General features: G+C 53.2%; 3 protein-coding genes across 13 annotated transcripts; 1 reads left to right on the top strand and 2 right to left on the bottom strand.

The window, feature by feature from the left end:
* Positions 1–2,492: 2,492 nt before the first annotated feature.
* Positions 2,493–7,243, bottom strand: EIF2B4 (eukaryotic translation initiation factor 2B subunit delta). Of its 8 annotated transcripts, none has more exons than XM_045580583.1 (13): positions 7,067–7,243; positions 6,662–6,705; positions 6,250–6,385; positions 5,809–6,015; positions 5,200–5,282; positions 4,917–5,008; positions 4,583–4,697; positions 4,412–4,488; positions 4,128–4,230; positions 3,733–3,860; positions 3,424–3,601; positions 2,856–3,036; positions 2,493–2,739 (listed from the first exon to the last, which is right to left on the bottom strand). In XM_045580583.1, the coding sequence occupies exons 1-13, from the start codon at positions 7,095–7,097 to the stop codon at positions 2,540–2,542; spliced, it is 1,575 nt and encodes a 524-aa protein (XP_045436539.1). In that variant the 5' UTR covers positions 7,098–7,243; the 3' UTR covers positions 2,493–2,539. The 8 variants fall into 8 exon arrangements, with proteins under 8 accessions (XP_045436539.1, XP_036290823.1, XP_045436538.1 ...); XM_036434930.2 differs by having other exon boundaries at positions 5,809–6,012; XM_045580582.1 differs by lacking the exon at positions 7,067–7,243 and having other exon boundaries at positions 6,662–7,047.
* A 75-nt stretch (positions 7,244–7,318) lies between these two features.
* SNX17 (sorting nexin 17) lies at positions 7,319–12,860 on the top strand. The gene is made up of 15 exons (XM_036434938.1): positions 7,319–7,579; positions 8,019–8,093; positions 9,026–9,143; positions 9,653–9,717; positions 9,972–10,082; positions 10,186–10,276; positions 10,424–10,511; positions 10,755–10,824; positions 11,075–11,167; positions 11,260–11,463; positions 11,582–11,707; positions 11,865–11,942; positions 12,084–12,158; positions 12,238–12,279; positions 12,372–12,860. Exons 1-15 carry the CDS (start codon positions 7,517–7,519, stop codon positions 12,483–12,485), a joined length of 1,413 nt encoding a protein of 470 aa, XP_036290831.1. The 5' UTR covers positions 7,319–7,516; the 3' UTR covers positions 12,486–12,860.
* On the bottom strand, positions 10,424–16,445 carry ZNF513 (zinc finger protein 513). Of its 4 annotated transcripts, none has more exons than XM_045580588.1 (4): positions 16,312–16,445; positions 15,627–15,782; positions 14,150–14,728; positions 10,424–14,065 (listed from the first exon to the last, which is right to left on the bottom strand). In XM_045580588.1, the coding sequence occupies exons 2-4, from the start codon at positions 15,649–15,651 to the stop codon at positions 13,239–13,241; spliced, it is 1,431 nt and encodes a 476-aa protein (XP_045436544.1). In that variant the 5' UTR covers positions 15,652–15,782; positions 16,312–16,445; the 3' UTR covers positions 10,424–13,238. The 4 variants fall into 4 exon arrangements, with proteins under 4 accessions (XP_045436544.1, XP_045436541.1, XP_036290829.1 ...); XM_045580585.1 differs by lacking the exon at positions 16,312–16,445 and adding an exon at positions 16,026–16,251; XM_036434936.2 differs by lacking the exon at positions 16,312–16,445 and adding an exon at positions 16,026–16,250 and having other exon boundaries at positions 10,424–14,066; positions 14,154–14,728.
* Positions 16,446–16,539: the final 94 nt, after the last annotated feature.

The raw sequence follows: 16,539 nt of genomic DNA, 5'->3' as shown, positions 1-16,539 counted from the left end.
TATTGGAATATTGGAAAGGCAGTAAAAATGCTTTAACTTCTTATTTGCCAGTTTTCAGGGACTGATCACTAGATACTTACAGTGGTATATAATGACTTGATTTTTTTACTTTTTATCTCTTTTTAAAAGATTGTTATGAATTCATTGTTTTGATATTGAGCATACTACTCAATCATCAAAATTAAGAGAGATTTCTCACACGTGGTTCAGTGGTTGAGTGTCGACATATAAGGAGGCATATGCCCAGGTGCATGTGGAGCATGCAGGGGGACAGCCAATCAATGATTCTCATCATTGATGTTTCTCTCTCTTCCCTGAAATAAAAAAAAATTTTTTTAAGTATATTTTTTTTTAAAAGAGGGAGTTTTTTATAGAATACTAGAGGCCAGGTGCATGAAATTCATTCATGGGAGAGGGGGAGTCCTCTCAGCCCAGCCTGCACCCTTCTCCAATCTGGGACCCCTTGGGGCAGGCGTCTTCAAACTACGGCCTGCGGGCCACATGCGGCCCGCAGAGGAGTCTGATCCGGCCCGCCAGGTTTTTTGGGCAGTGAGCGCAGCCGAGGTGTTACAGTAGGAATTAGTAGTTCATATAGTCCGGCCCTCCAGCTCTCTGAGGGACCATGATCTGGCCCCCACTTTAAAAAGTTTGAGGACCCCTGCCTTGGGGGATGTCTGACTGCCGGTTTAGGCCCAATCCCCAGGATTGAGTTCAGGCTTAAACTGGCAGTAGGACATCCCTCTCACAATACTGGACTGCTGGCTCCTAATCACTCACCTGCCTGTCTGGTCACCCCTAACTGCCTGTCCCCTTTCCCCCGGCCTAGTCACCCCTCACTGCCCTCCCCCACCAGCCCAATTGCCCCCAACTATCCCTCTGCCAGCCTGGTTTCCCTCAACTGCACCCCTCCTGGCCCGGTCACCTCTGCCTGCTCCCACTCACTGGCCCAGTCGCCCCATACAGCCTGCTGTTCGGTTGTTTGGTCATCCCTCAGTAACCCCCCTACTAGCCTCGTCACAGGCAGCCATCTTGTGAGGGTCAATTTGCATATTACCTCTTTATTATATAGGATTATCAGCTAGTTATGTGGAAAGAATGATAGAATTGAGGGGGAAGGTGGAATCACCATTTTGCATTCCCTGATAACATAATTTGAGCAACAGTCATAGTGGATGGGAAATTTCAAAATGCCTGGACCCACTCATCACTGAAAATGGAACAAGCAACCATTTTTATTTGCCTCATGATGTGAGGCAGTATGAAAACAGTCAATCTGGTTTCTGGAACAAGTCAATGTAAAGAGAAAATAAGCCGAGACCGGTTTGGCTCAATGGATAGAGCGTCGGCTTGGGGACTGAAGGGACCCGGGGGTTCGATTCAGGTCAAGGGCATGTACCTTGGTTGCGGGCATATCCCCAGTAGGGGGTGTGCAAGAGGCAGCTGATCGATGACTCTCTCTCATCGATGTTTCTAACTATCTCTCTCCCTTCCTCTCTGTACAAAATCAATAAAATATATTAAAAAAAAAAAAAGAGAGAGAGAAAATAAGGGGTGGGGAAGACTGCTTCAAGTTACAAGAAAATTAAGACAACAATCAAATTTAATGTATGGATTTGTTTGGACCCTGATTCAAATGAATCAACTGTACAAAGCTATTTTAAGATAACCATGATGAATGTTCCTTGATAAAAGTTAAAGACACAGCCTTAACTGGTTTGGCTCAGTGGATAGAGCGTCAGCCTGCGGACTCAAGGGTCCCAGGTTCGATTCCAGTCAAGGGTATGTATCTTGGTTGCGGACTCATCCCCAGTAGGGGGTGGGCAGGAGGTAGTTGATTGATGTTTCTCTCTCATCGATGTTTCCAACTCTCCCTTCCTCTCTGTAAAAAATCAATAAAAAAAAATTTTTTTTTAAAGTTAAAGACACAATCTCTGAATTCAAAGTGCCTGAGATCACATGCTGGTTTAGTTCTGTGTTATCCTGGGAAAGTAACTTAACTTCTCTGTGCCTTAGCTGTGTTGCCTTGGCAAATAACCTCTCTGTGCCTATTTGCTCATCTCTAAAATCTCTTCACAGAGTTTGATAAAGCTGCACAAATGGATAAGAAAGAATTAGAACCATTTCTGACACACAGTAAATAGTCAATACTGATATTACTTATTAATATGTAATTACTTAATTACATATTAAACTATTAATTTAAATATAATATTAATTCATACTTCTAAAGTTAGGACTCTTATTTGTCCTTACAGTCCTCATATTTAACTCAGTATCTGGCACTCAGATGCTTGATAAAAGACTGAAGACTTGGAATAGTGTTTAGTCTCCATACTGACCTTCACCTTGGCCTCAAAACACTGGCATGGAGCCAATCGCCTGAAAGGGTCTCTGTAAAAGTCTGAGATTGGTAGCAAGTGCCAAGAGGATTTGGGGAGTCTGGACTCCTAACCTAGTGGTGGTGATGCTAAAAAGAGACAAAGGCAGCAGAGTTGCTGGGTGAAGAGATATGTCCTTTATTGACCGGGTGTTCCTCCACTCACTGGTCACTACTCTTGACTCGTAGGACAACAGGTACAGAACTGCAGGGGATCATCCCCAGCTCTGTGATCACCAGGTCCACGAGCTCTGGGGGAGTCACATCATAGACCAGGTTCAATAACCGCAGCGACTTGTGGTCCTGCCAGTTAGCTAGTGCCACATGTTCTCCTCGCTCACACAGCAGGTCGTCAGGGTCATCTGCAACGGAGGTGTACCCGTTTATGTCCTTTTAGAAAACACGTTGCAGTTCAACCTCCCCTCTCCCAAATTTCAGTCCCTGGAACCTTGTTTTCTACCCTCCTGAGCCTCCTTACCTAGCTCATTGGAGACAAAGGCATCAGTCTGCACACGCTCACAAAACTTGTACGTCTCACAGCAGACCAGCACTGGCACATTATGGGCTCGTGCCACCAGAGCCAGCTGTGCTGTCCCCACCCGAGACATCACGGACCCATTGGCCAGGAGTGCATGAGCTCCCAATAGCACCTTAGAAACCTATTTTGGAGGGGGGGAGAGAGGTGAGAATGTCACGTGTAATCAATGCAGTATCAGGTCCCCCACTCCTGCCCAGGACAGCAATATTAAGACAATGACTAACAAACCTTAATGAGGGCTCTTGGAAAATACCTGACCAATGACCCATTGCACCTGCCACAGAAAATGAGACTCTGAAGTTACTTTTTGTCCTGTTCCCTCTTGGTGGTTGCTAGTTTAATATAATGTTCTTCAGTAACTAGACTGTTACAGCACACTCTAGTGTCTTCCTTATTAAATATAAGCAGAGCTATCCAATTCTAATATTTCTAAATAATTGTAACCCTTGGAAGGTGGGATCCCAAAAGGGTTTACTCCAACTTTGGGGTCCCTTTTCTCTGCCCTCACCTCTGGGAGCACATAGGAGGCCGCAGGAATCAGCACGTAGGAGGCAGGGACTCCAGCACGGATCAGAGCGCGTAGCATGTGCTTTCCCTCCAGCCGTGGCCGGCTGTCCACCACTACTACCCGAAATCGCCGGCCCTCCATCCAAGCCTCCTGAAGAATCCGTGACACCAGAGATGAGCTGGGGTGAATGGACAGGATGATGTAGTTATAATGTCACTGGCTGATGGCCAGCTCGTTCTGAAGGGCAGCACCCTTCCTCTGCCCCCCACCCCCTCTCCAATTTTCTCAGTCATAGCGACTGAACCATACCATCCATACACCAGGATCACATCGCCATCACTGATCTTCTTATAAGCAGAGCGTGAGATTGCCCGAGCTGCAAGCACAATCTTCTCTTGCACATACCGATCAAGTGCTGCTCGAAGTTCTGACTTGGCCTAAACGGAGTGAGATGCTTAGGGAACAAGAAATGAACACATTTCTTCCTGATGACCATGCCAGGTGCTTGAACGTGTATATAATGATGGGCTCAAGGAGGACGAGGTTGCCTGAAGGGGACCCAAAGATGGCACAATTCAAACAGCCCAACCACTTCCTCCACCCCTGACCCGGGCAGAATGGCCACGCTGTCCCTCCTAAGAGTCCTGAATACTTTTCTCAGCTCCACCCAGGTGCATGCCTTGCTCATTTCTCATACTCATCACCTCCTCTTCCCGCTTGGAGCTGCTCACACCCGTGATCTCCTTGTTAAGGAACTTGATGGCGTTGTACATACTTGCCGACAGGGGGCGGCACTGATTCAGGAAGCTAAAACGAGAACACCTTGTATTTGTGCGACTCTTCACAATTCACAAAGCTGCCACGTTTAAAAAATAAATTAAGAAGAAGACAGAGAACAGAAAGATGAAAAAGACATAGAAGAGCAAGAGAAAGGGTACAAGAAAAGGACTAGGTGAGCTGGGAGTGGGCTTGTAGTGGTTGCCCTTACCTGAAATAGGGCTTTAGTTTATTGACTAGATCCCTTGAGAGCTCTTCATTTGGTGGTGTTGTGTAATCCTGAATCACCTGTAGTGTACACAAGCTGATCAACAAAATACCCCCTAATAAAGGTCTCTGGAAGGCGGATAGGGGAAGCTGGGGCTGGGACAGGACGGCATACCTGCTGCAAGGCACGAAGCAGGGCAATGCACCGGGCATTGGAGCCACTGACCAGGCCCTGGGAATACTGCAGGCCGAGGCGCACCATGGCTGGGTGGATCACAGAGGATGGGATGCTGATGGGATGGCGGTGTCACACACTGTGCAAGGGAGCTTGAGCACTTACTGCCCACCTGCCCCTAACGAAAAGGAACTTCCTTCACTAGCACACACACCCCCATTTCCACTACAGCTCTGCCTTGTGTGCATGCTTCTGCCCACAGACCCAGTCTCAAATGTCCAGTTCCTTTCAATACGTAACACTGAAACCCCTTAGACGTGGTGGAAGATCCTACCTCATACTCTGGGTCAGAGAGTTCTGTCTGCTGTACTGGGGTAGGTGGGAGAAGAGGCTGACTTTGGATCCATAATCTTTTCGTGTAGGAACCTTGGTAAAATAAGGGAATAAAACCAATGGCTTAAGGGTTTAAAGCTTAGGTGATGAAGCTAGAAAGGAAGTAAACAGTGAAACTACTCTGTCCCAAGTACCCATCCTCCAGGGTCTCATTTTGTCCCAAGCACCTTTCCTCCCTCCGTCCCATCTCCCTGGGCTCTTCCCAGCCACACACCACTTCCTACCTGCTGTCGCTCTGGTTTTTTAACAAGCCTCCTCAGGAGTGTGGGGTCATCAGCCTGGGTGTGCTCAGGGAGATGTTTCACTCCTAAAAAACAACGATCGTGTTTTTAACGTTCTGTAGATGACGTTGAAAATTTTTCTTTTTTCTTTATTGTTTTTTGGGGGGTTTTTTTGTTTTTTTTTTTTTTTTTTTTTTTTTTTAGAGACATCCAAAAAAACTGGATAGGAGGGGTAAAAAAATAGAAGAAATCAGGGTAAGATGAGGTTGAGGGGAGAATTTTGAACTCTGAGAACTTAGGCAAAGAATAGGAGACTAGGCGAAACCGGTTTGGCTCGGTGGATAGAGAGTCGGCCTGTGGACTGAAAGGTCTCAGGTTCGATTCCAGTCAAGGGCATGTATCCCGTTTGCCGGCACATCCCCAGTGGGGGGCGTGCAAGAGGCAGCTGATCGGTGTTTCTAACTTCCTATCCCTCTCCCTTCCTCTCTGTAAAAAAATCAATAAAAAAATATTTTTAAAAAAATAGGAAACTAGAGCCTTTTTACTATGGAGACGCCTGTGCTGACACAAGAATTAGAGTCCAACAGAGGTCTTACGACGAAAGGAAGGTACCTGAGGGGCTTTCGGCGGCTGTACTGGGGCAGGACTGAGGCGGCGGCCCTCCTTGTTCACCTTTCCTGGCCTGTTTCAGGGCCCGCTCAGCCTCCTGCTTGGCTCGCCGCTCCGCACGAAGCTCCGCTTTACTCCGACCAGCTGGCACTTTCTCTCCAGCAGTACCCAACTGACTGCCAGGTGCTGGCAGCTCCTTGGCTGGGCCTCCTAACGAGAGAGAAGAAATGCCCAACCCCCAGGCTGGTAATACCTATGCTTTCTTACTTTATTACCCAAAGTAAGAAAGCATAGATATGCTCTCCCTGTCTGTCTAAACTTCTTCCTTCCTCGTTGGCTCAAACCCAGTCTGTCCTGCCCGGCCCCCCCACACACACACACACTCCTCTGCCAGGCATCCCTCTCCCAGCCCCACACCCAGCCCCGTGGAAAAAGCCCCCACACCTTGACACTGGGTTGCAGATACAGCAGAACCAGTTTCTGGTTCTGCCCCCTTTTCCTCCTTCCGTTTCTTCTTCTGCTGTTTCTTTTCCTTCCGAAGCTGCAGTTTCTCTTCTTGGGTCAGCTCCCTCCCTGCTGCCTGAGACACAGACAACACTGCTCTTGCCCATCACGTCCAAAGGGAAATCAACACTGCGGGGCGCTCACAAGATACCCAGAAGGCAGTCTCCAGACCTCCCTAACTCTAGCCCCGCACGGAACCAAGTCACATCCGGTTGGGGGGATAGAGACTCTAACATCTCCTGGCTGTACGGAGAAGTCAAGTGAAACACGGGTGGAAGTTGGGGCGGGATGAAGCAGATACAGCCTCCAGAGCAGCGCTGGACAGGCGGCTAGGGAGGGCTCCCTCACTTACCCCAGGCCGAGGAGAAAGCTCCGCCTTCATCCCAGACGCCGAGTCTGCATCAGAAAACAGGGCACACAGTGAGCCCGAGAGGCTCTGGGAGGGTTTGAGGGGACCGGTACGGAGCGCAGCTGGCCGGCGGGTCGGCATGTCCACGGCGCCGCCGGCACGCGGGAGGCCAGCCAAGGGCTCGCGTGGGGACGCAGTGCGAGGCAGGATCAAAGGGTAGGCGGGGGAAGGAAAAGAGGGGCACCCACGCTTCTCCCTGGCACCGGCGGTCCGCGGCTCCGGACGGCGCCGGAGGCAAGGCGGACCAGCGTTGCCGGCACCGAGTGACAGCGCCCCAAGCGCCTCAAGGCCCAGCGGGAGTGTCCGGAGTCCGTCGGCTGGCACACCCGCGGCCGGTCCTTCACTCACCCTTGCGCACCGCCACAGCCGCGGCAGCCATCTCCCTGGATCCTAGGCTCCGCCCCACGGTCACAGGGACTCCAGCGCCTCCCGGCTGGCACCCGCGGCCCTCAGCTCCCGCCGACTACGATTCCCGGCATGCACCGGCGCGCCGCGGACTACGGGTGGCGATGAGAGTCATCTCCATTGGCAACTTCCGGTTCCGGCAGTCTCTTCCCACCCTTTAAGACTACAATTCCCAGCATGCCCGCTCCCCGCCCTTTAGACTACAATTCCCAGCATGCCCGCGCGCCGCGCCCACGAGCGGACGTCCCACCGCCCTTCCCGCATCCGATCGCAGACCCCCGCCCCCAAAATGGCGAGTGAGGCTGCGGGGACGTGCTGAGCAGCGGAGGCGAGCGTGCAAAGCTGCCGCGTTCTCCCAGTCGGGTGCCTGGCCGGGGCCCTGCCGCAGGGAACATGCACTTTTCCATTCCTGAAACCGAGTCCCGCAGCGGGGACAGCGGCGGCTCCGCCTACGTGGTGAGGAGCGGCTGGAGCCGGCCGGGCAGGGGCGGGGATAACGGGCCGGAGCCCTTTCTCAGCGGCCTCCGAGGCCTTGCTGCCGCCTTCGGGTCTGTTCCCAGGCCGCCGACTCCCGACGTCCTTGCTGGGAGTTTGTCACATCCCAGATTCGTCCACAGGTCGCCCCAGCTCCTGTAGGTCCTCGGTTGGGCCGCGGCCGCAGTGGTGGGCGTCCCTGGCCTCCTGGGGATAGAGACTGCGACGCGAGCGCCCAGTTCCCCAGGACGGGCCCTTCTGCTTTGGGACCTGGACCTGGGGAAAGCAGACTGACAAACCCTCGGAAGGTCTTGGCGCGTTACTTAAGTGGAGCTGTGCCAGGCAACTTCCGACCGGGGTTATTCAAGGGGGTCTCCCCGTACCGCGACCCTAAAATGCTTGCCTGCTTTTGTGTCCTCAGGCCTATAACATTCACGTGAATGGAGTCCTGCACTGTCGGGTGCGCTACAGCCAACTCCTGGGGCTGCACGAGCAGGTGGGACGAGCACCCTTGCCTTGAGGCAGCTTCAGGCCCTCCTCTGGTCATCCACGTCTCCTTGTCTCCCCTCGCCGCTTTCCTGTAGGCTGTAGCTCCTCTGGAGTCACTGCTAAGGGGTGGACCTGTGACTTTATCTTATCGTTTGACGTTTCCGGGGAACTCCCTAGGAAGCTGAATGTCTGCCCTCTGTTACTCCGTATTCTCACTTCTCCTTCCTGCTTCTCTGCCCCCGGCTTGCTCCAGGCTTTGCCTGTGCTTGAAAAAGTACCTCCCGCCCACCCCCCTTTCAGCTGCCAAAGCACATTCTTTTCTGTCATCTGAGCTGCAACTTGAGATTCTTTTCCCTGCTTGTACAAACCATTAACCAGTTTCCTTCTGTGTTCTGTAGCTCATCCCAGTGTAACTGTTCCGGTTATCTTTATGTATCTGTGATGCAATGTTTCTTTGCTATTCTCACCAGATTGAGAACTATGTATTTAACAGAGTCCTGATTCTACTGATAACTAGTTGTGCAACCCTGAGCAAGTTACCTAATTTCTTTGGGCCTCAGTTTCTATAACTGAAAAATGGACTTGTTGCTCTGTGAAGCCTCTATAAGTCCCACAATACATTTTCCTTTTAAAGGAAATTTTCCTTTGCCCCCTGTGAGGACCCAATGAACACAGTCTTGCTCTACATAATCAAGGGGCTCCCTGGGTCCCATACAAACCCTCCCCACATTGCAAAGGGGCTGACTTGTACACAGATAGGAAAGAACTTATGTCTAGGACAGAGGGGCGGCTTTATTTGAGTGCTACTTCCGCCAAAGGAATTGCTTCGTGGATGACCAGGGACTGAGGGAAGGGAAAGGGAGCCCAAAACAACATTGAGTGTGGATTGTCTGTTCTTGTTTGCTATGTATTTGAAGGGTTGTATCTTTCTCTAAATAGCTTCGGAAGGAGTATGGGGCCAATGTACTTCCTGCATTTCCCCCAAAGAAGCTCTTCTCTTTGACACCTGCTGAGGTAGAACAGAGGCGAGAGCAGTTAGAGAAGTACATGCAAGCTGGTGAGTGGTTGGAGGGAACTTCGGGCTGGCTGTGTTGAGGACTATGGGGAGAGACCTGTTAGCTGGCTCTGCAGAAGGTCCTAAATTCGAGATGTGGAAAGCTTCTTGTGTGATCTGTACTTCATTAGCAAGAGTAAGTAGCATGCAACGATGCTATAAATATTAGCAAAGCAACCCAGCACTACCATCTCTGAGAAATATTCATATGACACTGAATAGTCTTAAAGCAGTTTAGATCGGTGGGGAGAACTTAATTCAAATCTGATGTGCTTTCAATGGACATCATCGTTATTTCCCTAGTCCATAGACTGATCAACTAGATGGCAGTGAAGGGTGGAGCAGGTAAAGAATTTATGCAAACAGTGAGTGAGAGGAGGCCAGTGTGACAGGCCACCTTCAGCTCAGGAAATGAGATTGGGGTGGGGGAAAGGGGTTACTTACCAAGATAACTGGGAGGAGCTAAGGAAGAGTCTTTAAGTTACTGGAACATCATTTTCTTGCCCCTGCAGTCCGGCAAGACCCACTGCTTGGGAGCAGTGAGACCTTCAATAGTTTCCTGCGTCGAGCACAACAGGTGAGGCTTGGGAGTGGGGTCAAGATTTAAGGGAAGGGCCTACCTGTAGGGCCACATCACTTTAATGAAGTGGCTACGGAGGAGTCATCCTAGCGCCATTTTTTTTTTTTTTTTTTTTTTAATGGAATGGGGCTTCTGCTGTACCAATGAAATCAGGGAAACATGTAATTAAGCAGCTGAGAATAAAGACACCAGCGGAACCTAGACATAGGGAGTAGGGCAGGGGTTAACCAAGTGGTGGCTTCCATTCCCAGGAGACTCAGCAGGTCCCCACAGAAGAGGTCTCCTTGGAAGTGCTGCTCAGCAACGGGCAGAAAGTTCTGGTTAATGTGCTCACTTCAGATCAGACTGAAGATGTCCTGGAGGTGAGGCACTAGTTCTGCAGTACCCCTGCACCCCAGATCCCTGGTTTGGGGGTTGATTGGAACCAGCCAGTATGATGAGCTGTACTTCCTCCTTTACCCCCAGGCTGTGGCTGCAAAGCTGGATCTTCCAGATGACTTGATTGGATACTTTAGTCTCTTTCTAGTTCGAGAAAAAGAGGATGGAGCCTTTTCTTGTGAGTTTCTCTGTACTTTACTGCTACCCTGAGCTTCCAGTAGTGAATTTGCCTCCATCTCCCCCCTGGCATTTCCTCAGGGCTTCCCTCTTGATTCCCTTCCCCTTGAGTCTCATGACATTTTCCTTTTTTATTTTTAACCTGTAGTTGTACGGAAGTTGCAAGAGTTCGAGCTGCCTTATGTGTCAGTTACCAGTCTTCGGAGTCAAGAGTATAAGATTGTGCTAAGAAAGAGGTCAGGGCTGGGCTTGGAGAATGGGGAAGTGCTAGATTGAAATTTTGGGCCATGTATTGAGACAGAATACTCTGGTCGAGGGGGTAGCACTGGGTGTTTGTACCAAGCTTCCCTCCCATCGTGCCACCATTAGCCTGATAGTTCTAGATTGTTCCTGTTTTGCCCCTATTTTCCATTCAACCTCTTGCCTTACCCCAGCGCAGTCCCATTACCATTACCCCTTTCCACCCCTTGGCTTCACAGTTACTGGGACTCTGCGTATGATGATGATGTGATGGAGAACCGGGTTGGCCTAAACCTGCTTTATGCTCAGGTAAGCCTGGAGGTGCTTCAGAACCCTTCCTCTGAAAACAACTCTGGTCTTCCCTCGGCCAGGAAAACTCCTTTCATGACTTTTCTCCATGGGAGAAGTTCCTAGAATATTAGCAGGGTACCTGACCCAACATCTGATTATGGTCAAGGGCTCACTCCAAAGAGGTTCTTCAAATGTGGGGTTAGGGGTCAGGCTGGGTAGAAGTAGACACTTCCTGTACCTCTGACTCAGAGCCCTGTCTTCACTGTAGACAGTATCAGACATTGAGCGTGGGTGGATCCTGGTGACCAAGGAGCAGCACCGGCAACTCAAATCACTGCAAGAGAAGGTCTCCAAGAAGGAGGTGAGCTCTGCCTGTCTCCCTTCAAGGGGTTGCTTCCTGTGAGCTGCCCTGCTTCCCCTCCTGACCAACCCCGCGCGGTGACTGGGTTTCAGTTCCTGCGGCTGGCTCAGACACTGCGGCACTATGGCTACTTGCGCTTCGATGCCTGTGTGGCTGACTTCCCAGAGAAGGACTGTCCGGTAGTGGTGAGCGCAGGCAACAGCGAGCTCAGCCTCCAGCTCCGCCTGCCCGGCCAGCAGCTCCGCGAAGGCTCCTTCCGGGTCACCCGCATGCGGTGCTGGCGGGTCACCTCCTCTGTGAGTTGGGGTGGAAGGGAGAAGCCTTTCGGGGCGGAGGTCTGACAAGCCTTCAGCTTCAGAAGAGAGCATGGCAGATTGGTCAGAATGAACTTGGCCTAATCCCTTTCTCTCCCAGGTGCCATTGCCCAGCGGAGGCACAAGCAGCCCGGGCCGGGGCCGGGGCGAGGTGCGCCTGGAACTGGCTTTTGAATACCTCATGAGCAAGGACCGGCTCCAGTGGGTCACCATCACCAGCCCCCAGGTGTGAGCACACCCTCAGGCCTCTGGACCCCATTGCACCGCCTCTATTAGATACCCAAGTCTAGGGCTTCCAGGACTGCATGTGAGTGGGAGTCCTTGTCTTAGGGGTACCGGGCTCAGGATGGCAACTCTAGGCTGAGCCCTCCTTTCACCCTCAGGCTATCATGATGAGCATCTGTTTGCAGTCCATGGTAGATGAGCTGATGGTGAAGAAATCCGGCGGCAGTATCAGAAAAGTAAGTAGCAAATGTAGACCACGTGGCTAAGTAGCTGTGCTCTACCTTGTCTTTTGAACCATGTGTGAGGGAGGGGGAAGGGCTAGGGATTCCCAAGGGAGTGGTCCTGCCCTTCTCAGTGCCTTGTATCTCCATCCTCAGATGCTGCGCCGGCGGGTTGGGGGCACCCTGAGACGCTCAGACAGCCAGCAAGCAGTGAAATCCCCACCACTGCTTGTAAGTGTTAATATCAGTACCTGGCCCCCATCCTGGGGATATGAGAAGCCTTTTTCTGACATCTCTGCCTTTTCCCCAGGAATCACCTGATGCCAGCCGGGAGTCCATGGTCAAACTCTCAGTGAGTTTCCCATGAGGGCTGGTGAAGTGGGTGTTTGTAGGGGGATTTCAGGGAGGCTTGCGCCCTCTGACCCCACCCTGCCTTTGTTACAGAGCAAACTGAGTGCCGTGAGCTTGCGGGGAATTGGCAGTCCCAGCACAGATGCCAGTGCCAGCGATGTCCATGGCAATTTCGCTTTCGAGGGCATTGGAGATGAGGATCTGTGATCTCCAGTGCTAGGATGTCTGCCCTCTACCCCAGAGGAATGTTCAAAAACTTGCCCTGTGCCTGTATCCCCCAAACCCAGGGGTCTTCTCCTTACCTTTCCCTTTTCTCCTCTGGGCCAGGGGCCTCTAACCTTCCCTTCCCTCTGGGGCTGGCTGCACAAAGGATTATCCCCTTTTCAGAGCTGGCCCTCGATGCCAAATTAGCATTTAGTATTTTGCACAAAGTCCACGGGACCATGGTTACCTGCCTGAGGAGGAACCATAGTTCCCCCCAGCAGTTTCTGGCTCCTCGGGGCCCTGGGCCAAGGGGATGGGCAGAGGTCTGTGTATGGTCTAGCCCACTTTCCCCTCATTAAACAGCCTGATTGCTGCCTATCTCTGGTTCCCTCTCTGCCCCTGCTTCCCCCATCCTAGCATGGAAGGCTGAGCTGTGCTTGCCACTGCCAATTCAGCATAGACATGGCTTTGTTAGTGTTTCCTTTATTATAAAGTACTGAAATAAGTTAAACAGGTGGGAGGCTGGGCAGTCCCCCAGCCAGTTTCTCCATAGCCCCTGGGAGCAGTGGAGGTGAATACAGGGCCCTCCTCACTGAGCTCATGAAGTGCACCAGTCAAGGCAAGGCCCCATGGTCCATAGAGTGCCTAAGTTAGTCTGTTGGAACCCCTGGCCAGCGGGGGAGGAAAGAGAAGGTGGCTTCTGGTCCATTACGGGAGGGTCAGGGCTAATCCTACAGCCCTGGAGAAGGCCCTAGTTCAGGGTGAGTCTGTATGGAGAGCCCGGCCACCAGCGGTGCTCAAGGACGTTGGACCCCGAGAGCTCAAAACAGAGGTGGGGCTGTGCGGCGGGGCCCAGCCCTCGGAGGCAGAGAGGCCAGGCCCTCCTGTGCCGCCATGCCCGTGCACCTTCTGGTGGCGCTTGTAGTTGTCCCAGTGGCCGGTGGTGTAGGCGCAGGTGGCGCAGCGGAAGGGTTTCTCGCCTGTGTGCCGCAGCATGTGGCGTTTGAGGTTCATGCTCTGGTTGCAGCTGTAGTTGCAAAGACTACACCGAAAAGGTTTGTCCCCAGAGTGGATGCGACCGTGACGCTTGAGGTTGGCCAGGTTGCCACAGGCATAGGGGCAGAGGGGGCACTTGTACGGCTTCTCTCCCGTGTGGACACGCTGGTGTCGCTTCAGGTTATCCAGGTGAGCAGAGGCATAGGGACAGCGGGCACAGCGGAAGGGCTTTTCGCCACTGTGTGTCTTCATGTGCCGGGCCAGATGGTTGGGATAGTGGGTGGCAAAGGGGCAGAGGCTACAGGCAAAGCCCTTGTCACTAGGGCCCTGAGGTCCCCCACTGGCACCTCCAGCCTCTCCTCCCATGCAACGCCCACACATGGCGGCTCCCAGCCGACTGCCCTCGCCCTCCTCCAGCTCTTGTCCACAGTTTCGGCAGGTCCACGGGAACAGCAGCTCTGGCAGTGGTTCTGATCCAGTCCCACAAAGGCCCTCCCCTTCACCCCGCAGCTGTCCACAGTCCGGCAGGAAACTGGCACCACCTGGCGGCACGTGGAGGCTCAAATCTGGAAGCAGCAGAGCATCATCTGTGGGAACAGTGAGACCTGGTGAATCCAAGTACCCGCAGGGAAATCCCCGTGTCCCAGGCTCTTTGGTGCCCAGCAGCTTACCCTCAGGTCGCCGGGGCACTGCCCCCTCCTGCTCTGTGGGACTGGGAGGCCGGGCTGGACGAGGAGCACAGCAGCGGAAGCCACAGGTCGGGCAGGGAGGAGCGGGGGGCCCTGCATGGGTGCGTTGATGCCGCCTCAAGTTGCCCAGGCTGCTGCAGGCAAAGGGGCAGTGGGGACAGCGGTAGGGCTTCTCGCCAGTGTGGGTGCGAGTGTGTCGTGTCAGGTTGACGAGCTGGGCTGAGGCGTAGGGGCAGCGGCCACAGCGGAACGGCTTCTCCCCGCTGTGTGTCTGCATGTGCCGCTTCAGATGGCTCGAGTAGTGGGACACGAAGGCGCAGAGGCGACATGAGTACAGTAGCCGTGGGGGCATCGGGGCCCCCCCACCCGGCCCTCCTGCCCCACAACACGGCCCCTCACCTGTCGGCCCCACACACAGCTGGCAGGCTGAGCCTGGCCTCTCACCCCTGGCCTCCCCTGGACCCCTGGCTGGCTCCTCAACTTCACTCTCAGCACTTAGCGCCCGACCACCCCCAGACTCGTCGTCACTCAGCTCGTAGGGAGGCCCAGGCCTGGAGTCTCCTGGTGAGACAGACATGAGAAGAGACATCAACATTAGGTAGGACTAGACTCCAAACACCTTTTCTCACTCATGGTCTTCCTATGTGCTTGGCCCCACCTTTCTCTATCCCGAAAATTAAATATGAATTGTCTATTGCTGTGTCTGGATTAGCCTAGTGCCTAGTTCCACTTAATGAGAAAAGATCAAGGACCACAATGGACCACAGACTGCAATGAATCAATACTATAATTGACTGGTTCTTAGGATACAAATAAGAGGCCTGAAACTTTTCTAAGCTCTATATATTAGTATGGTCTCTTTTTAACATGGACCCGATTATAAAAAGAGGGGGGGAAACAGAAGTGAAGTAATGCATGTAATACCACCTTTAAGCCTAAAGGATGGTTCAGGTGGGTTCCCTCACTGACTCAAACACCCTTTACAGGGGCAGGACTGGGAGGGCAGCGCAGCAAACTGGGATAGGGTGGTGCAGAGATAACAGGGAGAGGAAATGCGGAATGATCCTTTAGATAGAGACTAAAACCTTCATACAAAAGGAGCTTAAGCTATCGGTGAAAGGGAGATTAAACATGAAGTACTAGCTTGAAGTTCCTTCCCTGAACCTCTCACAAGTAAACTCACGTAAGGAATGGGCTGCGGAGTGGGACAGGGTTATAAAAAAGACATTTAACCAGTGACTCCTCCACTGTCCTATTCATACCACCTTTGGACCAGGCCCCAGAACTTCACCTCAACAAAGTGATGGAGCTGACTGGACAATTAGGCAAGTGAAGAAATCTAGCTCAAACCTAACCTAAACAGCCCTGGCCGTGGCAGGAAACGGTGTTTTGCTCACGGGCACTAAACCTAACCGGTCTTCTGAAGTTCTGGGGTTCCAGGGAAGTCCCCAAAACTCACCTTCAGAGTCTCTCTCGAAGCCCATGAGCTGGTCGCTGTTGCCGTCACCTTCCTCCTCTTCCTCTTCCTCCTCAAACTCCAGATCCTGGCCTAGCAGCAAATCACTCTCCAACACTAGGGCCCCCGGTCCTTCATCGAGGGAGTCTTCGGTGTCCACTGAAGAGGGGAGAAGGCTGCTAGCTTCTCTCTCAGGACCGGTGCCCACCATCCGCGCCCGGGGGCCTGACCTCGCGGACCGCACTGCCCAGACTTGCAGACCCTCCCGGGTTCCCTCGGTACCTCGGTGGGAAGCCAGGAGCCCACATCGCCCACACCATCCCTCAGGAGTCCCCCTCCACCGCGACCCGAACCCACTCTACAGACCCCACCCCCGCTCCTCCCCCCACTGCGACCCCTGACCTTTGACCCCCTCGCATTTCACGGGCTGCGGGTGGCTTTGCTTCCTTCGGGGCATCGTGACCGGCTCCAGCCCGACGCGCCTCTGGCCTGCGGCCGCCGGCCCCGCCCCTCCCAGCCCGGCGCTCGGCCCGCCCTTCCTCAGGGCCCGCGAGCCGCCCCCATGCGGAGGCGCGGCCCCGGGGCAGCCCCCGGCCCTGGCCCCAGCGCCCAGCTCAGGCCGCTCCCGCCGCCGCCGCCGCGTCCATTCATGGAGCCCCCTACCCCCCCTGCGGAGACCAGCTGGTACCTCCGTACTCGCTTCCGCTTCCGCTACCGCACAGCCGCACGGGATGCGTAGTCCCGCCCGTGGGAAGCAGACAGCAGGGCTTTCGCAGCGTGACCAGGAAGTGATTGTGACGAAAGGAAGGGAGGAAGCCAATCAGAGATCTGCTAGAAAACGACTGGCAAGGGCTGAAGCCCTACCGGGTTTCCTCCAATCGGCCGCCTGCAGTCACGATCCCTCCCTGGAGGAGGA

This window comes from Pipistrellus kuhlii, unplaced genomic scaffold (genome assembly GCF_014108245.1).
Source record: "Pipistrellus kuhlii isolate mPipKuh1 unplaced genomic scaffold, mPipKuh1.p scaffold_m20_p_13, whole genome shotgun sequence".
Classification (NCBI taxonomy): domain Eukaryota; kingdom Metazoa; phylum Chordata; class Mammalia; order Chiroptera; family Vespertilionidae; genus Pipistrellus; species Pipistrellus kuhlii.
Note: the sequence above shows the minus strand (reverse complement) of the source record. Positions and strands in the feature narration are given on the sequence as shown.

Coding starts and splice junctions, on each gene's coding strand:
- EIF2B4 (XM_045580582.1), bottom strand. CDS start 6,799: ATGCCGACCCGCCGGCCAGCTGCGCTCCGTACCGGTCCCCTCAAACCC. Junction 4,698..4,916: donor TCTCTGACCCAGAGTATGAG/GTAGGATCTTCC, acceptor CCATCCCATCAG/CATCCCATCCTCTGTGATCC. Junction 4,231..4,411: donor AAACTAAAGCCCTATTTCAG/GTAAGGGCAACC, acceptor TTCTCGTTTTAG/CTTCCTGAATCAGTGCCGCC.
- SNX17 (XM_036434938.1), top strand. CDS start 7,517: ATGCACTTTTCCATTCCTGAAACCGAGTCCCGCAGCGGGGACAGCGGC. Junction 11,168..11,259: donor AGAAGGTCTCCAAGAAGGAG/GTGAGCTCTGCC, acceptor ACTGGGTTTCAG/TTCCTGCGGCTGGCTCAGAC. Junction 11,708..11,864: donor TCACCATCACCAGCCCCCAG/GTGTGAGCACAC, acceptor TTTCACCCTCAG/GCTATCATGATGAGCATCTG.
- ZNF513 (XM_045580585.1), bottom strand. CDS start 16,080: ATGCCCCGAAGGAAGCAAAGCCACCCGCAGCCCGTGAAATGCGAGGGG. Junction 15,783..16,025: donor GAAATGCGAGGGGGTCAAAG/GTCAGGGGTCGC, acceptor TCCCCTCTTCAG/TGGACACCGAAGACTCCCTC. Junction 14,066..14,149: donor AGTGCCCCGGCGACCTGAGG/GTAAGCTGCTGG, acceptor CTGTTCCCACAG/ATGATGCTCTGCTGCTTCCA.